General features: G+C 40.5%; 2 protein-coding genes across 5 annotated transcripts in view; both read right to left on the reverse strand.

Annotated features, from left to right (window-relative positions):
• The window catches only part of ppp1r12c (protein phosphatase 1, regulatory subunit 12C), a 25518-nt gene extending 23239 nt beyond the window's left edge, over positions 1-2279 (reverse strand). For all 3 annotated transcript variants that reach the window (XR_009395165.1, XM_059344079.1, XM_059344065.1), the window contains exon 1: positions 1911-2279. Coding sequence is in view for 2 of the 3 variants with exons in the window: in XM_059344079.1 (XP_059200062.1) it covers positions 1911-2098 (188 nt within the window). In the remaining variant the exon portion in view is untranslated. The remainder of the gene's footprint in view (positions 1-1910) is intronic.
• A 4465-nt stretch (positions 2280-6744) lies between these two features.
• On the reverse strand, positions 6745-20731 carry LOC131980002 (rho GDP-dissociation inhibitor 1-like). Of its 2 annotated transcripts, none has more exons than XM_059344133.1 (6): positions 20518-20731; positions 13955-14143; positions 11886-11969; positions 9927-10003; positions 9255-9318; positions 6745-7017 (listed from the first exon to the last, which is right to left on the reverse strand). In XM_059344133.1, the coding sequence occupies exons 2-6, from the start codon at positions 14139-14141 to the stop codon at positions 6818-6820; spliced, it is 612 nt and encodes a 203-aa protein (XP_059200116.1). In that variant the 5' UTR covers positions 14142-14143; positions 20518-20731; the 3' UTR covers positions 6745-6817. The 2 variants fall into 2 exon arrangements, with proteins under 2 accessions (XP_059200116.1, XP_059200108.1); XM_059344125.1 differs by having other exon boundaries at positions 20551-20719.
• Between the last annotated feature and the right edge of the window lie 1569 nt (positions 20732-22300).

Below are 22300 nucleotides of genomic sequence, written 5' to 3' on the forward strand. Positions count from 1 at the left end.
CATACACACTGTACTGCTACAGAGCTAACTGTTAGCCTGTTAGCACATACACACTGTACTGCTACAGAGCTAACTGTTAGCCTGTTAGCACATACACACTGTACTGCTACAGAGCTAACTGTTAGCCTGTTAGCATATACACACTGTACTGCTACAGAGCTAACTGTTAGCATATACACACTGTACTGCTACAGAGCTAACTGTTAGCCTGTTAGCACATACACACTGTACTGCTACAGAGCTAACTGTTAGCCTGTTAGCATATACACACTGTACTGCTACAGAGCTAACTGTTAGCATATACACACTGTACTGCTACAGAGCTAACTGTTAGCCTGTTAGCACATACACACTGTACTGCTACAGAGCAAACTGTAGCTAACGGTCACCCAGAGCAACAGTGATGCTCATCCATGTGTTTTTATTGTTCTGTGGAGGTCTATGGGAAAAGAAAGAAGAAAGAGCTTTGGAAACACGACCAACACTATCTGCTGTCATATATATGTATATATGTATTATATATATATATATATATATATATATATATATATATATATATATATATAATACATATTATATTGTGATATAGTTTATAGGCTCATTTGTTCTGCTCGTGGGATTTGTTGAGATTTTCACATATTCACAGTTTTTGTGTTGTAGCAATAAATTATATAATAACAATAATCATGCAGCGGGGTGTTTTCTAGCATGTAGAGCAGCTGATAATAAAGGTAGACCGATACATCGACCGGTCGATATCTGTGTTTTTGACTTGTATCAGCCGATAATAGAGGTAGACCGATACATCGACCGGTCGATATCTGTGTTTTTTACTTGTATCAGCCGATATGTGTGTGTGTGTTCTCCAGTCAGTTAGCACGTTTCACTGAGCAACAGCAGTTTATAGTTTAATCAGTTAAATAAGAGACAAGGATCTCATTAAACTGACCATCTACCAACAGAGACCTCTGACTGAACTAGACCTAATGTAGGACCAGGACTAGGACCAGGACTAGAGCCAGGACTAGGACTACATAACTGACACATCTCTGACTGAACTAAACCTAATGTAGGACCAGGACTAGAACCAGGACTAGAACCAGGACTAGGACTACATAACTGACACATCTCTGACTGAACTAGATCTGATGTCCCTGAACTCCTGGATGGAAATATGACCAGAGAGGTGGACTAGCACAACGACACAAACCAGACCAGACCAGGACTAGGACCAGGAACAGGACCAGGAACAGGACTAGGACCAGGACTAGGACCAGGAACAGGACTAGGACCAGACCTCAGACCAGGATTAGAACCAGGACCAGGACTAGAACCAGGAACAGGACTAGGACCAGACCTCAGACCAGGATTAGAGCCAGGACCAGGATTAGAACCAGGACCAGGACTAGAACCAGGAACAGGACCAGGACCAGACCTCAGACCAGGACTAGAACCAGGACTAGGACCATGGGACCATACGACCAGGACTAGAACCAGGACTAGGATCAGGACTAGAACCAGACCTCAGACCAGGACTAGAACCAGGACTAGGATCAGGACTAGAACCAGGACTAGGATCAGGACTAGGATCAGGACTAGAACCAGACCTCAGACCAGGACCAGGGTCAACAACAACAGAACACTGTGATGGTAAACCTCATCAGCAGGATGGTTGGTATTTGTTTGTTTGTTTGTTTGTTTGTTTATTTACTAAGGATCCCCATTAGCTGTTACCATGGTAACCAGCTAGTCTTCCACAGGAACAACATATGATGTCCCATAATAATGTTACAGTATAATGTGCTGCTTGTTATTATTAGCCTGTTAGCATCTGTTAGCATCCTGCTCCTGTAGCCTGGTTTCCTGAGATGCTAAGCTAAGCTAGCTGTTAGCTCCTATCTGAGTCCTACCTCCGTTTGAGCTCCGGGCTGGTCTCCTCTGCTCCTCCCCGGGGAGGCTGCTGCTCCCCGGGCTCCCCGGCGGGCTGCTCCCCGGCTCCCCTCCACCTCCTCCGGGGCAGGGCCGGGGCTCTGTCGGTGCAGGAGCCGGCCCAGCGCTTCAGCTGCTCCCTGCGCCTGGTCCGGGCCGAGTCCCCCATGGTGTCCTCCTCCCTACCGCAGCAGGAGGAGCAGGAGGAGCAGGACTGGGAGGTTATGTCACAGAGAGAGGAGCTGTAGAGGAGGACTCACCCATAGATAGATAGATTTATATTTATGTTTCTATCTATGGACACACCCTCCATGTGTGACTTTCACTTCCTGCTTCTTCTCCGCTCTGAGGAGGAAGAGGCGGCGCGTGCCCGACGGAGGCGGCGGGAGCGCGCAGAGCTGCTCGGGCACGTCTCTGTGACGTCACCACCAAGACAAACACAAAGGGTTAATTACATTTTTAATATAATATATAATAGTATATCATATCTAATACATATAATAATAACAGGACTAGACTAGATTCAGTGTTTAAGCCTTTCAGGAAGTCAGACTGAACTAATAGAGAATTTACTGTCTGGATGTTGAGCAAACACGTGAAGTTCCTCCTGGTTTCTTCCTCATGTGGAGACAACAAGCTGCACACTGAACATTCAGTTAAAGGTGAAATATAAAACCTTTTGCTTCAGACAGTCAGTGAAGTTGTCCCACTTTGTCTCCCAGCTGTCTCCATCTAGTCCTGCTCCTCCTATTATTATTATTATTATTATTATTATTATCCCATCCACTGCAGGCTGAGTTGTTTAAAAGGCTTAATAGAATAGAATTGAAATACTTTATTAATCCCACCAGGAGTATTGTGTTGGTCACAGCAGCAACAACAATCAGACAGAAATGTATATAACATATTTAAGGAGAGGGGGTGGGAGTTTATACGTTTAACTTCTTCTCACTCCTTTTCCAATACATGTCATGATAATCTAACTTAGATTTCAGGTTTTGCAGTGCAGTGATGACCACAGCAGTGCTTTTTATACTTTCCCTGGTTAAATCAGATTGGTTCATGTGATCAGATGATCACTCCCTCATGAAGTAGAATGAGGAGCTTGTGTTAGTTAAACAGACACATGAATGAATCGCTGCCACATGTAGAGATGCTGAGTGCTCTCTTATTGAGCTGTATATATATTACACATGACTTATGCTGTGTTGTGGGCTATAGTATCATTATAATGCTTTTAATGTATTTCACCAAAGACAATGATTATACATTATGATCCTATACATGCTATAAGTAGATTATAATGTATTGTGTCTATGATGCATTATAGACATGGGCATCATATAAAGTGTTACCAAAAACATTATACAACTGTTCACAGGCAGAGTATTACGACTAAACTGAGCTGTACCCGTAATATCCCTTTTTAGCACAATAATAAACAATAGTGATGGCCAAATTAAGCTTCATTATCCATTATTGTAACAGAAATTAGTGACTAACCCCTCTTTACAGCGAGTAACCCCTCTTCACAGAGTGAGTAACCCCTCTACACAGGGTGAGTAACCCCTCTTTACAGCGAGTAACCCCTCTTCACAGGGTGAGTAACCCCTCTTCACAGGGTGAGTAACCCCTCTTCACAGGGTGAGTAACCCCTCTTTACAGCGAGTAACCCCTCTTCACAGGGTGAGTAACCCCTCTTCACAGGGTGAGTAACCCCTCTTCACAGGGTGAGTAACCCCTCTTCACAGGGTGAATAACCCCTCTACACAGGGTGAGTAACCCCTCTTCACAGGGTGAGTAACCCCTCTACACAGGGTGAATTACCCCTCTACACAGGGTGAGTAACCCCTCTACACAGGGTGAATAACCCCTCTTCACAGGGTGAGTAATCAAATATTGGCTCCAGTTGAGAGTTTTAGCTGCAAGCCACAATTGCAAAAAATAAGTATATTTGGATTTATTTCAATCTTTCATCGGTTTTTCCAGTTTCTAGATATTTTTACTTACTTAAAGAATTCTTACAAAGAAACATTTACTTACTGCACTGGCAGATAATTTCATTTCAAGCATGTATTTGCTTAATTCTAGTTATTTATTTCTTAGTTTTTGTCAGTTGGTTTTTGCAGTGAGTGGGCTACAACACTTTTGCTGTAAAATCTGGTCTGCGTTTGCAGAAAGGCTCAATAACTCATCATAGAACATTGAACATGGTCTGCCTCGGTCAGAATAAATATAGAAATAAAAATAAAGACGTGGATGTGGTGAATAGTCTCTGTTCACTGTTTTATGAACCCATGTCCCTTTATTTCTAGCTCCTGAGACTCTCAGCCCTTATTACTGGCTTTCTTTCAGCCTTTTACTTTAAACCAACAGCGCCATCTAGTGGGATCAACAACCACAACTAATGGCTCATGATTCTTCATTTCACTAACAGTAAAATATGACCCAGTATTTGTCCTTTTCTATATTCTACTTATTTTAAAAACAGCACAGTGTTGGAGGACGAGTTCAGCAAAATGTTTATTGGCTGAGAAGAGAAATCACAATGATGATAGAATATACAACCCCACCAGCATGCAGCGTTTTCATAGAAACTGTACAATGTGAAGGAATGTATGGCGCGGGAATACATCGTGTCATTATCAGAAGAAACAAACAAAAAACAACGTTTACATCCAAATGTTCTGGTACAGTACGAGTCGATTCAATCAATGAATGTGTCAGTTAAAGCTCCTCTCGCTAAATACTGAGCAGGCGGTTTATCTTAGTGTTATCTGACCCTTTCTGACTGAGACACCTGGTCTATCTGGTCTACCTGGTTTACCGGGTCCACCTGGTTTACCGGGTCCACCTGGTTTACCGGGTCCACCTGGTCTACCTGGTCCACCTGGTAAACCTGGTCTAGCTGGTCTAGCTGGTCTACCGGGTCCACCTGGTCAACCTGGTCTAGCTGGTCTACCTGGTCTACCTGGTCTCTGGTCTATCTGGTCTCTGGTTAGAGTCTGAGCCGGACACCGCCGAGGTGCAGCAGCAGACGGCGCCTGGCTCCGCCTCCTCCTCCTGGCTCCTCCCCCTCCCACACTGCAAAAAAGGTGTGTCTAGAGTTAAGAGTTATTTTAGAGTTAATTTCTTATTTTAAGTGTTCAACATGCTTATTTCTAGATTTAATAACCTTAATTTAAGAAATCTTGTCAAGTAAGATTACTGTCCATGCATCATTTCCCTCAGGTTTAGTGTTCTATCTGGTTTTTAGACACACCTTTTTCCAGGTTTCTCCTCCTCCACCTGGCTCTCCTGACTCTAGAGTTCATTAGCAGTCTGAACGAGTGAGTGGGGGGGGGGGGGTGATGTACATTAAGGCAAAGGGGAACAAAAACAAAAAGGCTAAATTAGAAATGTTTGATCAGAGATAATAGAGCTAAGGCCTCACGGCTGAAAGGAACAAGAGTGCCCAGATTCATCAATACTGATTTTCTCTTGGTTTGTTAATCTTTTCTCCAATTGTTGTAACATTCAGTCCCTCTAATCTAATCACAGGTGAGTTTAGTGAGCAGAGCCTGAATCTGTGGTTCTGTCTGAACAGTCTGTGCTACAACAGGGCTACAGGTGGTTGACAGAGTAAAGCCCTTCATATACAGATTACCTGACAGCAGCACTGCTCACACTCACAAGGCTTAATAAACTGATAGGTTTAGATCAGGGATGGGCAACTTAAAGGCTGGAGGGGCCACAATGTTTCATGGCCACTACCACAGGGCCACATATAGGAGCATCACTTCACCAGATATGATGAAACTGCCATTTTAAATATGTTTACAGTGCACTAACTTGCTCAAATGCATGTAGTTGTACTATGGGCCACTTCAAGTGAGGGTGCGGGCCGTATGCGGCCCCCGGGCCTCCAGTTGCCCATCCCTGCTTTAGACTTGATACATAAGGCAGCTTCTTCTACACGTAGAAGTTGACTTTGGCCCCGGCCCCCTGCTGAGGGGGGGAGATACATTAGGGACAAACAGAGCTCTGATGGATTATTGTCACAAGGCAGATATCGGTAATTCTATCAAAAGACAGCAAAGGAAAGCTGGGGGGGGGGGGGGGGGGGGGGCAGGTGGATGTGGTGGGGGTCGCTATGGATACAACAGCTGATTAACAGTGAGGTGGATACAGTCACATTACACAACCACTGATACAATTATATAAAAAAAGGCAAACAAAAGCTGATTGTACAGTTGCTTTTCCACATGAACTTCATACTGAGCAGGAAGACACATTCTGTCTGGGGGGGGGGGCAGGAAGACACATTCTGTCTCGGGGGGGCAGGAAGGGGTTAGGGTTGGGGTTGGGGGGGCAGGAGGGGGTTAATCTCTTCAAGCAGCAAAGATCCAGGACTAAACAAAAACAAGGCTGGAGGGGGTGCTACATGGTACAGCTCAGTGGGGGGGGGGGCAGAAACCAGTGAAACGTGGGGCAGATAGGTGGTAGATGGGGGGTGGTGGGGTTAGGGTTGGGGGGTCTGGACGGACGGATGCTGCTACGGGGGACAGAGAGGTGGAGGTGGACGTTAAGACAGCGAGGCGGCAACTAAGGCATGAAATGTTCAACAGAGTAAAGAGAAGGCAGAGAGGATGAGGGGTAGATGGTGTGAGGGGGGGTAGATTGGGGGGGTAGATGGGGGTGATGGGGGGTCAGATGGGAGTGATGTGAGGGTGATGGGGTAGATGACAGGGTGATGGGGGGTCAGATGGCGTAGATGGGGGGTCAGATGGCGTAGATGGGGGGGGTGATGGGGGGTCAGATGGGGTAGATGGGGGGGTGATGGGGGGTCAGATGGGTAGATGGGGGGGTGATGGGGGGTCAGATGGGGTAGATGGGGGGTCAGGCCTCTTTAATCCTTCCAGTCCTTCTTGATGTTCAGGTTCCACTCCCAGGACAGGTGGTCGTGCTTGTCGTCATCAGTGAACTTGGACTTGATGACGTAGTTGCCGCGGGCGACCAAGCCTTTAGGAGCCTCTTCGACGGTGGTGAGGAAGTCGTATTCGGTGGGTCGGGGCCCGTAGCTGCCCACCATGTAGTCCGACTTATCAACTGGAACACAGGAGGAGAGACATCATGATCAAAACATTCAACCTCAGAGAGACTACAGGACAAACGTCTGGATCACATGTGGACAAAAAAAATCATAGTTTCACTGCTATACTTTGTAACAAAATAAAGGTGATTATCACAAGCCCCCGGCTGAGCACCGCTGTGTTGGAGTTGTCCCCGAGGAACCAGAGGAGGGGAAGGTCTCTGACTGTTGTCTGTTCTTATGCACCAACAGCAGCTCGGAGTACCCGGCCTTCTTGGAGTCTCTGGGTGGTGTCCTGCAGGGGAACCACCTGGGGACTCTATAGTTCTTCTGGGAGACTTCAACACTCATGTGGGTAACGATGATGGTACCTGGAGGTGGTGATTGGGAGGAACGGCCCGATCTGAACCCGAGTGGTGTTCTGTTATTGGACTTCTGTTCTAGTCACGGTTCGTCCATAACTAACACCATGTTAGAACACAGAGCTGTTCATAAGTGTACCTGGTACCAGAGCACTCTAGGCCAAAGATCGATGATCGAAATCATTATCGTATCATCATATCTGATCATGTTCTGGACACTCGGGTGAAGAGAGGAGCAGAGCTGTCAGCTGATCACCTCCTGGTGGTGAGGTGGATCAGGTGGCGGGGGAGGCTGCTGGACAGACCTGGCAACCCAAACGTGTAGTGAGGGTGAACTGGGAACGTCTAGCGGAGGCCCCTGTCTGCAGGGTCTTCAACTCACACCTCCGGAAGAATTTCTCCAGCATCCCGGGTGAGGCTGGGGACATGGAGTCCTAGTGGGCCATGTTCAACATGTTCAAAGCCTCAGTTGTTGATGCGGCTGGTAGGAGCTGTGGCCTGAAGGCCTTCGGTGTCGTGGCGGCAACCCAAGAACCTGCTGGTGGACACCAGCGGTGAGGGAGGCCGTCAAGCTGAAGAAGGAGGCCTTTCGGTCTTGGCTGGCTGGGGGGTATCTGGAAGCAGCAGACAGGTACCGTTCGGCCAGAAGGGCTGCAGCTGCAGCTGTCGCTGAAGCAAAAACTCGGTATGGGAGGAATTCGGGGTCGGCCGGGCGGGTCGGCCTCAAAGAAGTTCTGGAAAACCGTCGGGCGACTCAGGAAGGGAAAGCAGGACTTGGCCCAAGCTGTGTTCAGCGGGGGAGGAGACCTGCTGACTTGACCTGGGGATGTCCTCAGACGGTGGAAAGAACACTTTGAGGAACTCCTTAATCCAGCCAACACGTCCTCTGTGGAGGAGGCAGAGTCTGAAGACTCAGGGGAAGACTCACCAGTATCTCTGCCGGAAAACGGTGGACTGCCCCCTCTGGGTGGGGGGAGGTACTGCCTCAAGAGAAGGAGTTAAAGTACCTTGGGGTCTTGTTCAGCAGGGATAGGAATGGCATGAAACAAGGTGTGGATGAGAACCAGGATTAACCAGGGACCCTGAACTCCCCACAGACAGAAACAGGACCTGTCATAGCTTCATTTTACCCATTTTTTAAAAAGTGTATAGATTTAATATCTCTGTGGTTTTAGCTGGAAACACGTGACATCACAGTGTGTTTAGAGCAGTGGTTCCCAAACTGGGGGGCCCAGAGTTATAAAAAGGGGGGGCGATAATCTGTTTAATTTACGGAAAAATACCATCAGCTGTGTTTGCCAGAACTTCACCGTCACCATTACAGTGAGTGGGTTTTCTACTGTAAATTTAAATGTAAATATCAGCAAAAGCTGTAATTTAGACTGAATATTCCTGTTATTTTTAGGTAATTGTGTCATTCATTCACACATCATGGTATTTCTCCATTCATTTAGCATGAAAATGTTATATCTTTACAGCAAAACTGTGTGTTTCTTCCAGTTTGACAGAAAAAAGTAAGTTTTGTGCTATTCTTTGATTTACGGTAATTAAAAGTGTCTAATATGGTGATTTTCAATTTTTAATTTTACGCCCTATTTCTGATGTACTTGACAGTGTTTTACTGTTATTTCCACAAACATTTTTTACAGTGTGGTAAAAGCTAAATCAGATCATGACTCCACTTGAAATACTGCAAATACAAAACACAAGGATGAAAAAATATGACAAGGCCATTCTTGCTTGTTGTGTGGAGGCCGCCGGGGGGCTTGAAAGTATTTTTTAGATAGAAAAGGGGGGCCCAGTATAAACACTTTGGGAACCAGTGGTTTAGAGGGAGAGCTGGTGTGTTCAGGAATCATTTAAAAACAGATCAACAGAAATGGTTCACTCACTCCTGATTCCTTTCCTGTACGTCTGCTGCACGTACTTCAGACCCGAAACGATCTCTCTGTTCACCTGAAAGACAAACACTGTTCAACACACCTGTTCTGCTCCTGAGGAACCTGCTAGAACTGAACTAAGGCTCAGTTTCAGGTTCCCCTGACACTCAGGTAGCTGGTATCACCAAAATGCATTTTATTAAAATTTAAACATATTTTAATTCAAACGATTCTATCATTACCATAACATTTAACCACTTTTTAACATCAATTTTCATTCAGATTTTGTTCTTTATACATTGCTAAAAGCCATTATGTTTGATTATATTCTGTTAAATTATACATTTTTACAAATGTATAGTTATTTTTACATATTTTATTAAATATTTATTGTGTATAAGTGTGGGGAAACACTTTTATCTGGATGCATGACAGTAATGAATTTGTGAATCAAAAATATGTTTAAAAATATAGAAAATATTATTTTAACACAAAACAATGAATTGTGCCTCATTATGGCTATATTGTTCATTCATATAAAAGTGAAATATATTTAGTTTAATAAAGTATGTCCTTATAATCTTCACAGACAGAACTTAGACTGGCTTCATGACAATCACCCATATTCTAAGTGTCATATTAATATATATGTGTGTGTGTGGCTGTAGCTAGAGCAGCTCTCACCTTAAAGCTGATCTTTATTTTGTATTCAACACCTTCTTTCAGAACAAACGACTGCTTCTTAAAGGCTTCAAGGTCTCCTGTTACAAACCACAAGGGACGAAAGCACACAAAGCATTAATATTGACTTCATAACAGAGTGCTTCTGATCAGAATCATTAAGAGAACTCGGTATGTGTGACATAATTAAAGATCTGAGGATGCGCTGCTGGTGAATGTTTCAAAGTTTGTTTGGTGAAACTTTGTCATTTAGTCTTCTGGCCCAAGAGCTCTTGGTGGGCCAATAAAATCCCAAGATTCCTTTAACCACCATCACCAAAGAGTTAAAGTACTTCAAGAAACTTTCAGTGTGTCAGGGCTGTATCACCATGGAAACTAACACATCTGACAAGTTCAAGTTCACCTCCTGCAGCAACAGCACATACACACTGCTACACACCTAACTGTTTAACTAGCCTATTAGCAGTTAATATCCCCTCTGGCTCTGCAGCTGGGAGAGACTGCTGCAGGAGGACTGTGCCACTTCGACTCGTTCTTACTCTTCTTAACGAGCATCCGGCCCCAGCGGCTCATTAAGAGGAGCCACCGACCCCCGCGGCTCATTAAGAAGAGCCTCCGACCCCCGCGGCTCGTTAAGAGGAGCCACCGACCCCCGCGGCTCGTTAAGAAGAGCCTCCGACCCCCGCGGCTCGTTAAGAGGAGCCGCCGACCCACGCGGCTCGTTAAGAAGAGCCACCGACGAATTTCAAAAACAGGAAAGGAAGGCCGACCTTTGGAACATTTGGCTTTATGTATGTGGAATTTTGCCATTAGAATAATCAAATTAATTAAGGACACTGACAATGCTGTCAAGTAACAATAAAGATGATGTGAGTGAGTGGTAACCATGGAAACTGAAGTGTACTCGTGCTGTATTCTGACAATAACTTCCGTGAAAGTCTCGGCACTAGAAGACAACCTCAGACGCTTAATGCAACACTGTGCTTTGGGATATATTTTTAGTTTGAAACTTAAGGTAGTTTATAAAACCGGTCAGAATATTTAGTATTACTGGGAGGCACCTTTTAAAAACACACAATCAGAAAACTTCTGAATGGTTTTAATTGTATTTCCATGGCAGGCAGTGATTATATGGGGCTGAGGAAAGAGAAGTGATGAGTGCTGCAGGGAAGGTAGAAACAGGACAGAATGTTCTGGATGATTCAGATCTAGGTCAGCTCCAGATCTGTTCAATGACCACTGGGAGTATCTGAGGTACATTTCTAACCCTCTGAAGTTCATTTCTAACCCTCTGAAGTTCATTTTTAACCCTCTGAAGTTCATTTTTAACCCTCTGGAACCGGCGCAACACTTCTTCATGACGTTGCAACGTAAAAGCGAAGCAGCATGGAGCTGCTGGCAGCTGTTTTACAAGTTTCCATGTCCGATGTAGTGCATCAACTCTTTTTCAGCAATCAAGTGTAAGTTTTTGCAGGTTTTTCAAATTTTGCAGTTTGCATTCAGCATTTTTGATGCAATATTTTGTCTTTAATGTTTTGTTGTGTGATTCAATTTTTGTGTGTGTTTATGAATCTGTTTTATGTGTGTTTTTTATAATTATTTGGGTGTTTTTTGTAAAAAAAAATGTATGTGTTTTATGTGTGCTTTTGTGTTTTTTTCTGTGTTTTTTTCTGTTGAAAAAGTTGATCCAGTAAGTCAAAATGAAATCAGGTCATATAGGTGAGGTTGTGCTGAAAACAATGATACCAACACGTCATGGTCAACACTTTTTAAGTGGTTTATACAGACAGAATGAAAAGTCGTCAAAACCGACAAAATAGCCCAATCTCATGTTCTTTGTACATGTAAATAAATAAAAAGTTTTTTTTTTTAAATGCTCTGGTGGCTCCCATATAACTAATGGGTTCTGTTTCCCAAACATTGAATTGAACCTCCTGGTTTGTGTCCATGAAGCAGACTCACCTGTCAGGTCCAGGACCAGAGGGTTCGGGGCCGCTTCACATATCAGAGCCATCTGGGTCACCTGGACGTTTGTGATGTTGGGATCTGAGGTTGAAGAGAGAAACAGAAGGTCTGATATAGAGGAACATACGGTCCTGTAACCAGCAGAGACTCAGGGGAAGAGAAACCAGGACGCCTCGCTGTACTTAGACAACATCTGAGTTAATTAGAGTTTATTCACTGAAGAAACCTTTAAACATCACTGACAGACAACATAGGACCAAATTATATAGAACATCCAGCTTTAAGTCATGGATATTAAATGTAAAGATGAAATAACATCTCCTAAATGGATATATATGGAAATTATAACCATTAATTTACTATTAAAAATATAGAATAATGTTAGTAAGTTTTATTAACTACTGCGTAATGAATATAGCTATAGTGTATTAAACTATGTAGGGAACCTATCTTTAAGTAATGATATTAAACATAAAGATGAAGAATGTAGAAAAGATCCTGATTTTGAAGCTTTGCTATCTTTTATATTCTTGGTTTTATTTTTGTTTTGTTTTTTGCTTCACTATATATACTATGTATATTATATGTTGGAGCCCAGGAAGAATAGCTGCAGCTAATGGGGATCAAATAACACAATAAACAATAAACAATACTAGAAGCATCAGGTCACAGGTTGGAAGCTCACTGAACATCAATAAGTCCGTCTGGAGTCGGACTGAACCAACAGGATGTGAAGACCAATATTTTAAAAAAGGGCTTCAAACCTTTTTGTTCAGTCTTTAGGTTGTCCCTCGATGTTTTTATTATTAATCTCCTCCTTTAGCTGTTTTCTTTCATCTACTTTATTACCTGTGTCTTTTTATCTCCTGCTGATTTTAACGTGTCTGATTTTTCTCTCGTTTCTGGTTTCTGTAGCACTTTGAGATGACTTTATGAAAAGTGCTTTGCAAATAAAATGTTGTATTATGATTATTATCATTACTATTATTATTATTATAATATAGCAGCTTGGCCTCTGTCAACCTCTATCCAAGTCCTAATGGCGTTACACAAACACACCTTTAACTACTTTTACCCTCAAACTTCATCAGCATTTCTGTTTCTGGGCAGCGTGAGCAGTTAGATGGAGGTAAAACAGAACAGAAGAAGGAATAACATCATAATATCTCAAATAAGTGAGTCATGATTTCTGGAAAAAGACATTCACGTTGACTTTTTGAAATGAATTATGTTGGTTGGATATTTTACTTGCCTGGTATTGGGAATTAATAACATTCCTGTTGAACAACTTTATGTAACTAAACTTGTTGATCAACATCTAGCGTAGTGGAAACATATTGATTATATTAAATGCATTAGTTCTGTCGCAGCTAGATTCATGTTTTCACATTTGGTCTAGTGCTTCAATGAAAGATTTAAATAAATTGCAAGTTGCCCAAAATAAATAGAACAAATGTGACACATGATGAGCAACCTGGTTGGCCAACTATCACTGGAAGAAGCTCTTATGTTTAGTTGAACTTGCTCAGGAATATTATTAATATAAATAAGTCTCTTTTCTCACATCGTGGAGTCGACATCATAATGTGACAGACTGAGGGAGGTTTACTTTATGAATACTAACGTGTTAAAGAAATGTGTTCAGAGCCGTTCTGACTTTATATCGTACTAATAGATCCCAAAGAGAGCTTTACATTATTACAGTTACAGCTGCAGGAGATAAACTGCATCAACAACGCTATAAACAATCTTTCTATCCTGTGAGACGCTTTTTTTTATTTTTGACACAACAACAATTGTAACCATACTTGATACTAACCTGTCATATTCAACTGTATGAACACAAATACATGGCACTTAAGAAATTTTCCACTAAATATTCAACATTTGCCTGATTCAGATTTCACTTTGAATGCAGACTGAATGCAGTTAATATGGCAGACTCCACTATCAGCCACATTAAAACATTAGAGATGATGATCTAGATGATCTAGCTTTTATGCATCTAGACTTTAAACTGACACAACTAAGTTTCTTGTTCCATAACGTAACATAAGAGACCTCACCGGCCTCGGAGGCCCCGGGGCCCAGCAGCGTCTCCTTGTATTTGCGTAGACTCTCGTCATCCTTATCCAGGTCGTGGATCTCCTTCAGAGACTTCTGGGCTGGAGGCTTGTAGTTCACCGGCTCCTGCTCCTCGTTCTCCGCCGCGATCGCTTCTAGCTGCTCCACAGGAACCTCGTCCTCAGCCATGTCTTCACCACAGGGATAAACAACAATAAACAACAATAAATAACAATAAGAAAACAGGAACCTCGTCCTCAGCCATGTCTTCACCACAGGGATAAACAACAATAAACAACAATAAGAAAACAGGAACCTCGTCCTCAGCCATGTCTTCACCACAGGGATAAATAATAATAATAATAATAAAAAATAAAAATAATAAAGCAGGCAGGGTGAGGGAAACCAACCTGCTCTCAGGAATCCGTGGAATAGCCACGGAATCACTCAAATTTCCGTGAAACTGACACGGATTTCGCTACAATGCAAGTTAATGACATCATATCCCAACCTGGTATTTGTTCCTATTGGTTTGTTCCAAGTCACGTGACTTTCAAGGTCAGAAAAAAAACATGGCGTTTGTACGTTTGTCTGCTGTTTTATTTTGTAATCTACAGGATGTGGTGCGATCTCACTGAATCGCTTCACTGTAAACGCCTCGGCCTCTGCTCTCCTGTTTTAGTTAAAATATCTTCATTAAACAAACATTGTTGTCTTTTTTTAGCATAGATAATATACATACAGTATAATTATTTATTAGACAGTGTGTGATATTCCATATATTGGGTAGAAATAGGTTTTCACAACCCTAAAACGGAAGAACTACAACAAGTGTGCTGATGTCAACATAAGTACTGAAGAGAGGTCTAGGGAGTTGTAGTTTTTTTAATAAAACAGGGTTTCCCCTAAAATTGGCAGTTGTAAATACTTAATTAGTGGCTTTCCAGGGGTTTGAGGGGATGTTTATCACATTTTTGGCATAAGAATTTAAATATTGTCTTGTTCAATGGGGGATGTTTTATTTTTTCAGCATATCCTAAAGCCCCCCCACTCCCACTCCTTAGTGACTATGCTCACATTATAGTCCATGTCAACACCTTTCTATAACAGTAGGTCTCATGTCTGGAACCCTTTCTGTCTCTTAGTTATAATCATTTAAATATGCCCCAGGGTTAAGGTTCAAAGGTCAATATCTCAAAGTAAGAATATTATAGAACCTTGAAATTGATATATGTTACTCCCCAGGCCAAGACCTTTCCAGTGATGTATTTGGTTTAGCTCTATGACAAAGCTTTATTTTTTTAAACCTTGAACATGTGCCGTAACAGGCTAAGGTTCAGACAGCACTTTGAGTCTCTGAGTGAAGATGTGAAAAAATAAAACTTTGTCATAGAGCTAAACCAAATACATCACCGGAAAGGTCTTGGCCCGGAGAGTAACATATATCAATTTCAAGGTTCTATAATATTCTTGCTTTGAGATATTGACCTTTGAACCTTAACCCTGGGGCATATTTAAATGATTATAACTAAGAAACAAAAAGGGTTACAGATATCAGAGATCAAATAAATAAATAAATAAACAGAACAGGGGTGGTCAACCTGAGGCTCCGGGGCCACATGAGGCTCTTCAGCCTCTTCCCTGTGGCTGAGACGACACAATTATACCACATTAAAAGGTTATTTCTTCAAATGTTAATGTTCATTCATCATTGGTGTAGGCCAAGCTTATAATTGTTTGTTTTTAGTTTCGTTGTGATTTTTTGTTTTCAAATTCAGTTAGTTTTAGTTAGTTAGAGTGAGTTTGCTAGTTTTAGTTTGTTTTTATTAGTTGTAGTTTAGTTTTTATTAGTTGTAGTTTAGTTTTTATTAGTTGTAGTTTAGTTTTTATTAGTTGTAGTTTAGTTTTTATTAGTTGTAGTGTGGTTTTTATTAGTTGTAGTGTGGTTTTTATTAGTTGTAGTTTAGTTTTTATTAGTTGTAGTTTAGTTTTTATTAGTTGTAGTTTAGTTTTTATTAGTTGTAGTTTAGTTTTTATTAGTTGTAGTTGTTTTGTAATGGGGTATTTGTTGGGTCCAGATTCAATAAGGTCACAATAAATGTTTCCTTTATTTCCTTTGTCTGATCCATCTCAGCCCCAATAAGTTTATTAAGTCATAAAACCAGATAGATGAAACAGCTCATGAGTAAATTAATGCTAAGCTAATGGGATTCAGGTTCATTTCACAGTAAATATCCCTGTTTGTTCCCTGTGCAGCTCATCCACTGATCAGGAGTTTGGTGTTGGAAAAAACTCCTTCTGCTGGAAGTGAACGAGGAACAAAAGCAGGAAGTTTTGTTTATGCCAAAGACTTTTCACATTAGGCCGCTCCTCCAGAAGAAACACTCGGCCTGTTAATCCTCCGTTAACTCTTCACTGGAGACGTTCTGACTGAGTCCACTTCTTCAAGACACTTTCTCCCACAACGCAACAGCACCGCTAGTTCATCTACCATCACTTCAGGGCCGCAAAAGCTTTTATTCTGGATTTAAGTGGTTTTATTATGGTTTTATTATGGTTTCATGTGGTTTTATTCTGGTTTTATGTGGTTTTATTCTGGTTTTAAGTGGTTTGAACTGGTTTTATTGTTTTTTTGTGTTTTTGTTTTTAGGTGGTTTAAACTGGTTTTATTCTGGTTTTCTAGTCTCACTTTGAGATAAAAATATGCGGATATATATGGTATAGATATTTAGCCGTAATATATCAGGATATGACTCTTGGTCCATATTGTCCAGCCCTAACTTTAGCCACTTTAAAAAAAAAAAAGAATATGGCTTTAAGTGTATGCTATATTTTGAATATTTTTACATTTGTACTGTGCTGTGAGACAGTTTCCCCTTTCCTTTACATTTTACCAGCATTAAGTATTAAATATCACTCTGCAGATGGTTTATGGAGGAGAAAACAAGTACAAGAAAATAATAAAAACAAAGGATTATGACAGCAACAAAGAATTCAGGCTAAATGTGACCTTATCTCCCCTTTAACATTCTAGACCAGTAACAATGTTTTAATAGCTACTTGACATCAGTTTATGTTACACAACAGCAGCAACCAGTGAGAGATGTGAAGGCTCAACCAGCGTTCAGTCAAAGGGAGAAAGTTTTAGGACATTAAACTGTAGGAATAACTGTACAGTACAGTAGTACAGAGTACAGTAGTTTTATTCTGGTTTTAAATGGTTTATGCTGGCTTTATTCTGTTTTTAAGTGTTTTTATTCTGGTTTTAAATGGTTTATTCTGGTTTTAAATGGCTTTATTCTGTTTTTAAGTGTTTTTATTCTGGTTTTAAATGGTTTATTCTGGTTTCATTCTGGTTTATTCTGGTTTTAAATGGCTTTATTCTGTTTTTAAGTGTTTTTATTCTGGTTTTAAATGGTTTATTCTGGTTTCATTCTGGTTTTATTCTGTTTTTAAGTGTTTCTATTCTTGTTTTAATTAGTTTGAACTGGTTTTATCTGGTTTTATTCTGTTTTTTAACTGGATGTATTCTGTTTTTTAACTGGATGTATTCTGGTTTTAACTGGTTTTAACTGGTTTTCCTACTAGTAACTAACTACTTGAACTACTAGTACTTTATATCTTGATGTACCATCAGTAATGGTGATCATGTGGAGGCCGTGTTGATGATCTGGTCCAGATTCCTGCTCACATACCTGTGTAGTTTGGGACCTGCCTGAACTAGCAGCAGGACGAGGAATGTCTGAAGCAGAAACAAACTGAAGGAGACGAGCTTTAGACTCCAACTCTCTTTCCTTTCTCTCCACCAACAATCCACCACTTCAATGAATCAATAACAGCTGACTCACTCAGGGAAATATCGTCTGCCCATGTTTGGTTGCACAGATTTTCTTTGATTAAATTTTCCTCAAAAGTTTAATTATCTCATGTTTAAAGTGGTTTTGTTCATTGCAAAAAAAAAAAAAAAAGTTGTGTCTTTAAACCAGATCAAACAGTAAATCTGAGGGAAATGATCTTGCTGCATGGACAGATAATTTATTTTATTATGATTTATTAAATTAAGATTATTAAATCTAGAAATAAGCATGTTGAACACTTAAAATAATAAATGAACTCTTAAACCAGATAAAGTAAAGCTGCAGCAGTGATGAACTGGCCCGAGCAGAGTGACCTGATGATTATTTGGTTCTTACCAAGATAAAAAAAAAAACTTTAGATTTAGAAGTGTTGGATCATTTATCTGGTTTTAAGAGTTAATTTCACTTGACAAGATTTCTTAAATTAAGATTGTTAAATGTAGAAATAAGCATGTTGAACGGTTAAAATATTAATTATCTGTCCATGCAGCACGATAAGATTTATTGTTTTTATCTGGTTTTGGACTAATCTTTGTTGCAGCGTTGAGAAACGTTCCCAGGTACAAATATTAACATGTTCTACTATTTACCTCTGGATACAAATATTAACATGTTCTACTATTAACCTCTGGATACAAATATTAACATGTTCTACTATTTACCTCTGGATACAAATATTAACATGTTCTACTATTAACCTCTGGATACAAATATTAACATGTTCTACTATTAACCTCTGGATACAAATATTAAATGTTCTACTATTTACTGCAGAGCCATTAGAGGACGCGTCATAAAACTAAACTATCTCACACTCCGTTCTATGAAACATTCCTCTGATCTCAACATCAACTCTGCTGTTTGGCTTTATATATTTATTTATTATTTATATATATATAATGACAGAGAGGTGATGGTGGCTTCACCATGAACACATTATATAACTGCTGGTATTAAACTAAAAATAAAGGTCTTCCTTCTTCACTTCAGCTGGAGAGTCTTGATGCTCAGAACTGTTTTAGCAGGACGTTAATGAAAGCTTCTTTATGTTTCTGACACGTTGGAAAAGGAAGTGTGTTTCTTTTTGTTCATGGTCCTGTTCAGATTCTTACTACAGCCGGACAAGAATCAAGGAGATGACCCAAACTAATAAAGGAACCTGATCAATAGTCACACGGAGACAGTGAATGCAGCGCTGCACAGCACAGTTTAATCCTGATCACGGTGGCCGCCACCATTAAAGGAACCTGATCGTATGGGATATTTCCATAAATGTCAAAGATCTGTGATGTGACATATATACGTATATATATATATATATATATATATATATATATACATATACATACACGATACATTGGGCGCTTATTGTATTTATGTTTGATATTTATTTTTAAATTAAAAACTAGACATTTTCTGCTTACAGAAACACAAATTAGCCTTTTTCTTTGCATCTCCACAACATTTATCAAAATTGTAACATTAATAGTGCTGTTTAACAATAATTTACATAAGTAAGTAACAAAATAATAATAAATCAATAATAAATTAAAACCAATAACCAATTGCCTTTTTCTTTGCATCTCCATAACATTTATCATAATTGTGACTTTAATGTGTTCAGGAAAGTTAAATGTAATAAAGGACATTAACAGATTAGAGTTGTTAAAGGGTTTAAACTGAGCCTCGTCACAAAAAATGACCTTTTTATAATTAGCTACTTTTTCATCACATTTCTGTTTCCAGTCAGTCACATGCTGGACAAGTCACTTCCTGTCTCAGTCACATGACCACCAGGCTGTTGAGTATACGGAGTATATATTAGATATATACATATATATATATATATATATATATATTATATATATATATTATATATATAGGATTTAATGAGTTAATGTGAAGCATCAAGCTGAATATAGAAGATTCCAGAAGATTTAAAGGGTTTGTGTGTCTGTGAGTGTGTTTCTGTGTGTTTCTGTGTCTGTGTGTGTGTGTGTGTGTCTGTGTGTGTGTGTGTCTGTGTGTGTGTGTGTGTGTTTCTGTGTGTCTGTGAGTGTGTTTCTGTGTGTGTGTGTGTGTGTGCTTGTTGTTCTTGTTATATTTCCTCCTGTTTTATTCTTCCTACCTGTCCAGGTTCTGCAGGTAGAACTGATCTTGTAGTTCTGGTACCAGACATCTTTCTACTGCACTAATTAATGAGCCTGGTACCTGCTCCCTGTTCTACATAAACCAGTAAAATAAACTAAAATAAACTAATAATGAGGGTCTGTAGCTTCCTGTGGCAGAGCCTCTAGTCCAGGCTGGGACTGAGGAGAGACTCCATCACATTCATTCATAAAGTGCTTCTCATACATAGAAATGAAACACAAAGTGCTTTACAAATCACCAGCTAACAGAGGCTAACATTAGCCTGTCAGCTATCACCAGCTAACAGATGCTAACATTAGCCTGTGAGCTATCACCAGCTAACAGAGGCTAGCATTAGCCTGTCAGCTATCACCAGCTAACAGAGGCTAACATTAGCCTGTCAGCTAGCATCAGCTAACAGAGGCTAACATTAGCCTGTCAGCTATCACCAGCTAACAGAGGCTAACATTAGCCTGTCAGCTAGCATCAGCTAACAGAGGCTAGCATCAGCTATCAGCAGCAGTGTGATTAGCCGCAGCAGCTAACGGCTAACACCGGTCCGTTACTAAAGAACTCACCTGTCTGCGTGTCTGACAGGTGAGCAGTCTCACCTGGTTCTGTAGAGCTGTGGTTCTCCAGGAGCCTGGGGTCAGAGCGGGTCTGGTTCTGGTCCGGTTCTGGTCTGGTTCTGGTCCTGGTGTTGTGTCTGGTTCTGACTCCTGAACTATGGCGAACAACGGAACGGCGCCGCCCCGCGTGAGCGCGCGCGCTCAGAGCGATTCCGGGAACAGGACCGCGCACGCACCGTGACGTGCTCCGCGGGGGCGCGCTGCCGTTTAAATTTTCATTTTTATTTAATTACCCACAAAATGAATGTTCTGACTGTCATTGGAACTCAAGAAAACTGATAATTAAAAAAAAGAAGGATTAAAAAACCCAACATTTTCTGTTCTGGAACAAATAAATGATAAAAACAAATTCTACCATGAAAATGTTTGATTTTTTTATTTAATTACCCAAGATGAATGTTCTGACTGTAATTGGAACTTCTCAATAAAGTTTTGCAAAATAATAATGATACTAAAACAAAAATAATAAGTCAACAAATCAACATTTTCTGTTTATGTGTCTGGAACATATAAATGATAAAAACAAATTCTACCATGAAAAAAATAAAATAAATAAAAAATAAAACAAACATAAAATAAACATTTTTATTTAATTTCACAAGCAAAAATATATTCTTCCAAGGTTATTATAGTTAATGAAAACTGACGAAATAACCAAAACTAGAATTGAAAAAACATTTTTGTTAACTGAAATAAAAATTAAAAAAGCTTTTTTAAAAACAATAACTAACTGAAACTATATTTTGTGGTTACAAACTCACTAAAATTATAGTGAAAATGTCCTTCGTTTTTGTCTTTGTGTGTAAAATTAAGCATTTTCCCAAAAAATAAAAACTAATGAAAATCCCAAACTACTCTAACCTTTTATACTTCTATAATCTTTCTCAGCCCGTCTTCACTCTCTGGATCCTGGTCTGTTTCTGTCTAACTCTTGCTCTCTCCAGCATTTCACCGACTTTTCCCCCAAAATAAAAAATACATTCTTAGTTTTAGGGACTATACAAGGAAGAATTATACTTTTTAAATGCCCAGAAAGTCTGGAGATGGTCTTGTGTAACCTGGCTCTGATTTCTGGAAAGAAACGTTCAGTTTTTGGCATTTGAGCACCACTAAACACCAAAATATATGGTTTAATTTTATTACATTATTACATGTCTACGACTGAGCAGCTCCGTCCAAACCAATCAGGATCTCCTGATAACTACAGGAAAGATCTGTTCCCTTTTCATATTCATGATTAGAAGTGACCTAAATAATGTTCAGGGATCCATTTCATACGGGAATTAGACCATGTAACTAGTCACGGCAAAAGCCTCGTTACAGGATTACAAATATAAAGTTACAGCAGCCACATCGAGCTGACGGAGTCTCCGTTTCCATGACGACGGTCTGAACAGGAAACCTGCTGATACGGTGATCTAAAGTGTGTGAATGTGATTGTATGCAGCCAGGCGGCATCACTTAAAGCCATAAGAGCATCTTTGGCCATGTGGAAGTTTCCATCAGCTACTCCTTCCACAAAGTTCTCCTCCATCACTAGATCTCCCAGGTCTCGTTCACAGCCGTCTGGCTCCTCCCACCAATCGCTGCATCCAGAATGTGATGGAGGTAATTCCAGATCCTTCTCTGTTCACTAATACTATCTGTACATATCCTGGACATTTGGTGGAAAGACTCCTGTAAGTTTATTAGAGCTGCCAGAGCAGCTTGAAGGTCCCACCATGGAAATAAT

This window comes from Centropristis striata, chromosome 1 (assembly GCF_030273125.1).
Source record: "Centropristis striata isolate RG_2023a ecotype Rhode Island chromosome 1, C.striata_1.0, whole genome shotgun sequence".
Taxonomy (NCBI): domain Eukaryota; kingdom Metazoa; phylum Chordata; class Actinopteri; order Perciformes; family Serranidae; genus Centropristis; species Centropristis striata.

Excerpts from the sequence above, each read along its gene's own strand:
- LOC131980002 (XM_059344133.1), bottom strand. The coding sequence starts at position 14,141 with ATGGCTGAGGACGAGGTTCCTGTGGAGCAGCTAGAAGCGATCGCGGCG. Across the intron at positions 10,004-11,885 it reads TCTGGTCCTGGACCTGACAG|GAGACCTTGAAGCCTTTAAG; the intron begins GTGAGTCTGCTT and ends GGTTTGTAACAG. Across the intron at positions 9,319-9,926 it reads AAATAAAGATCAGCTTTAAG|GTGAACAGAGAGATCGTTTC; the intron begins GTGAGAGCTGCT and ends TTTGTCTTTCAG.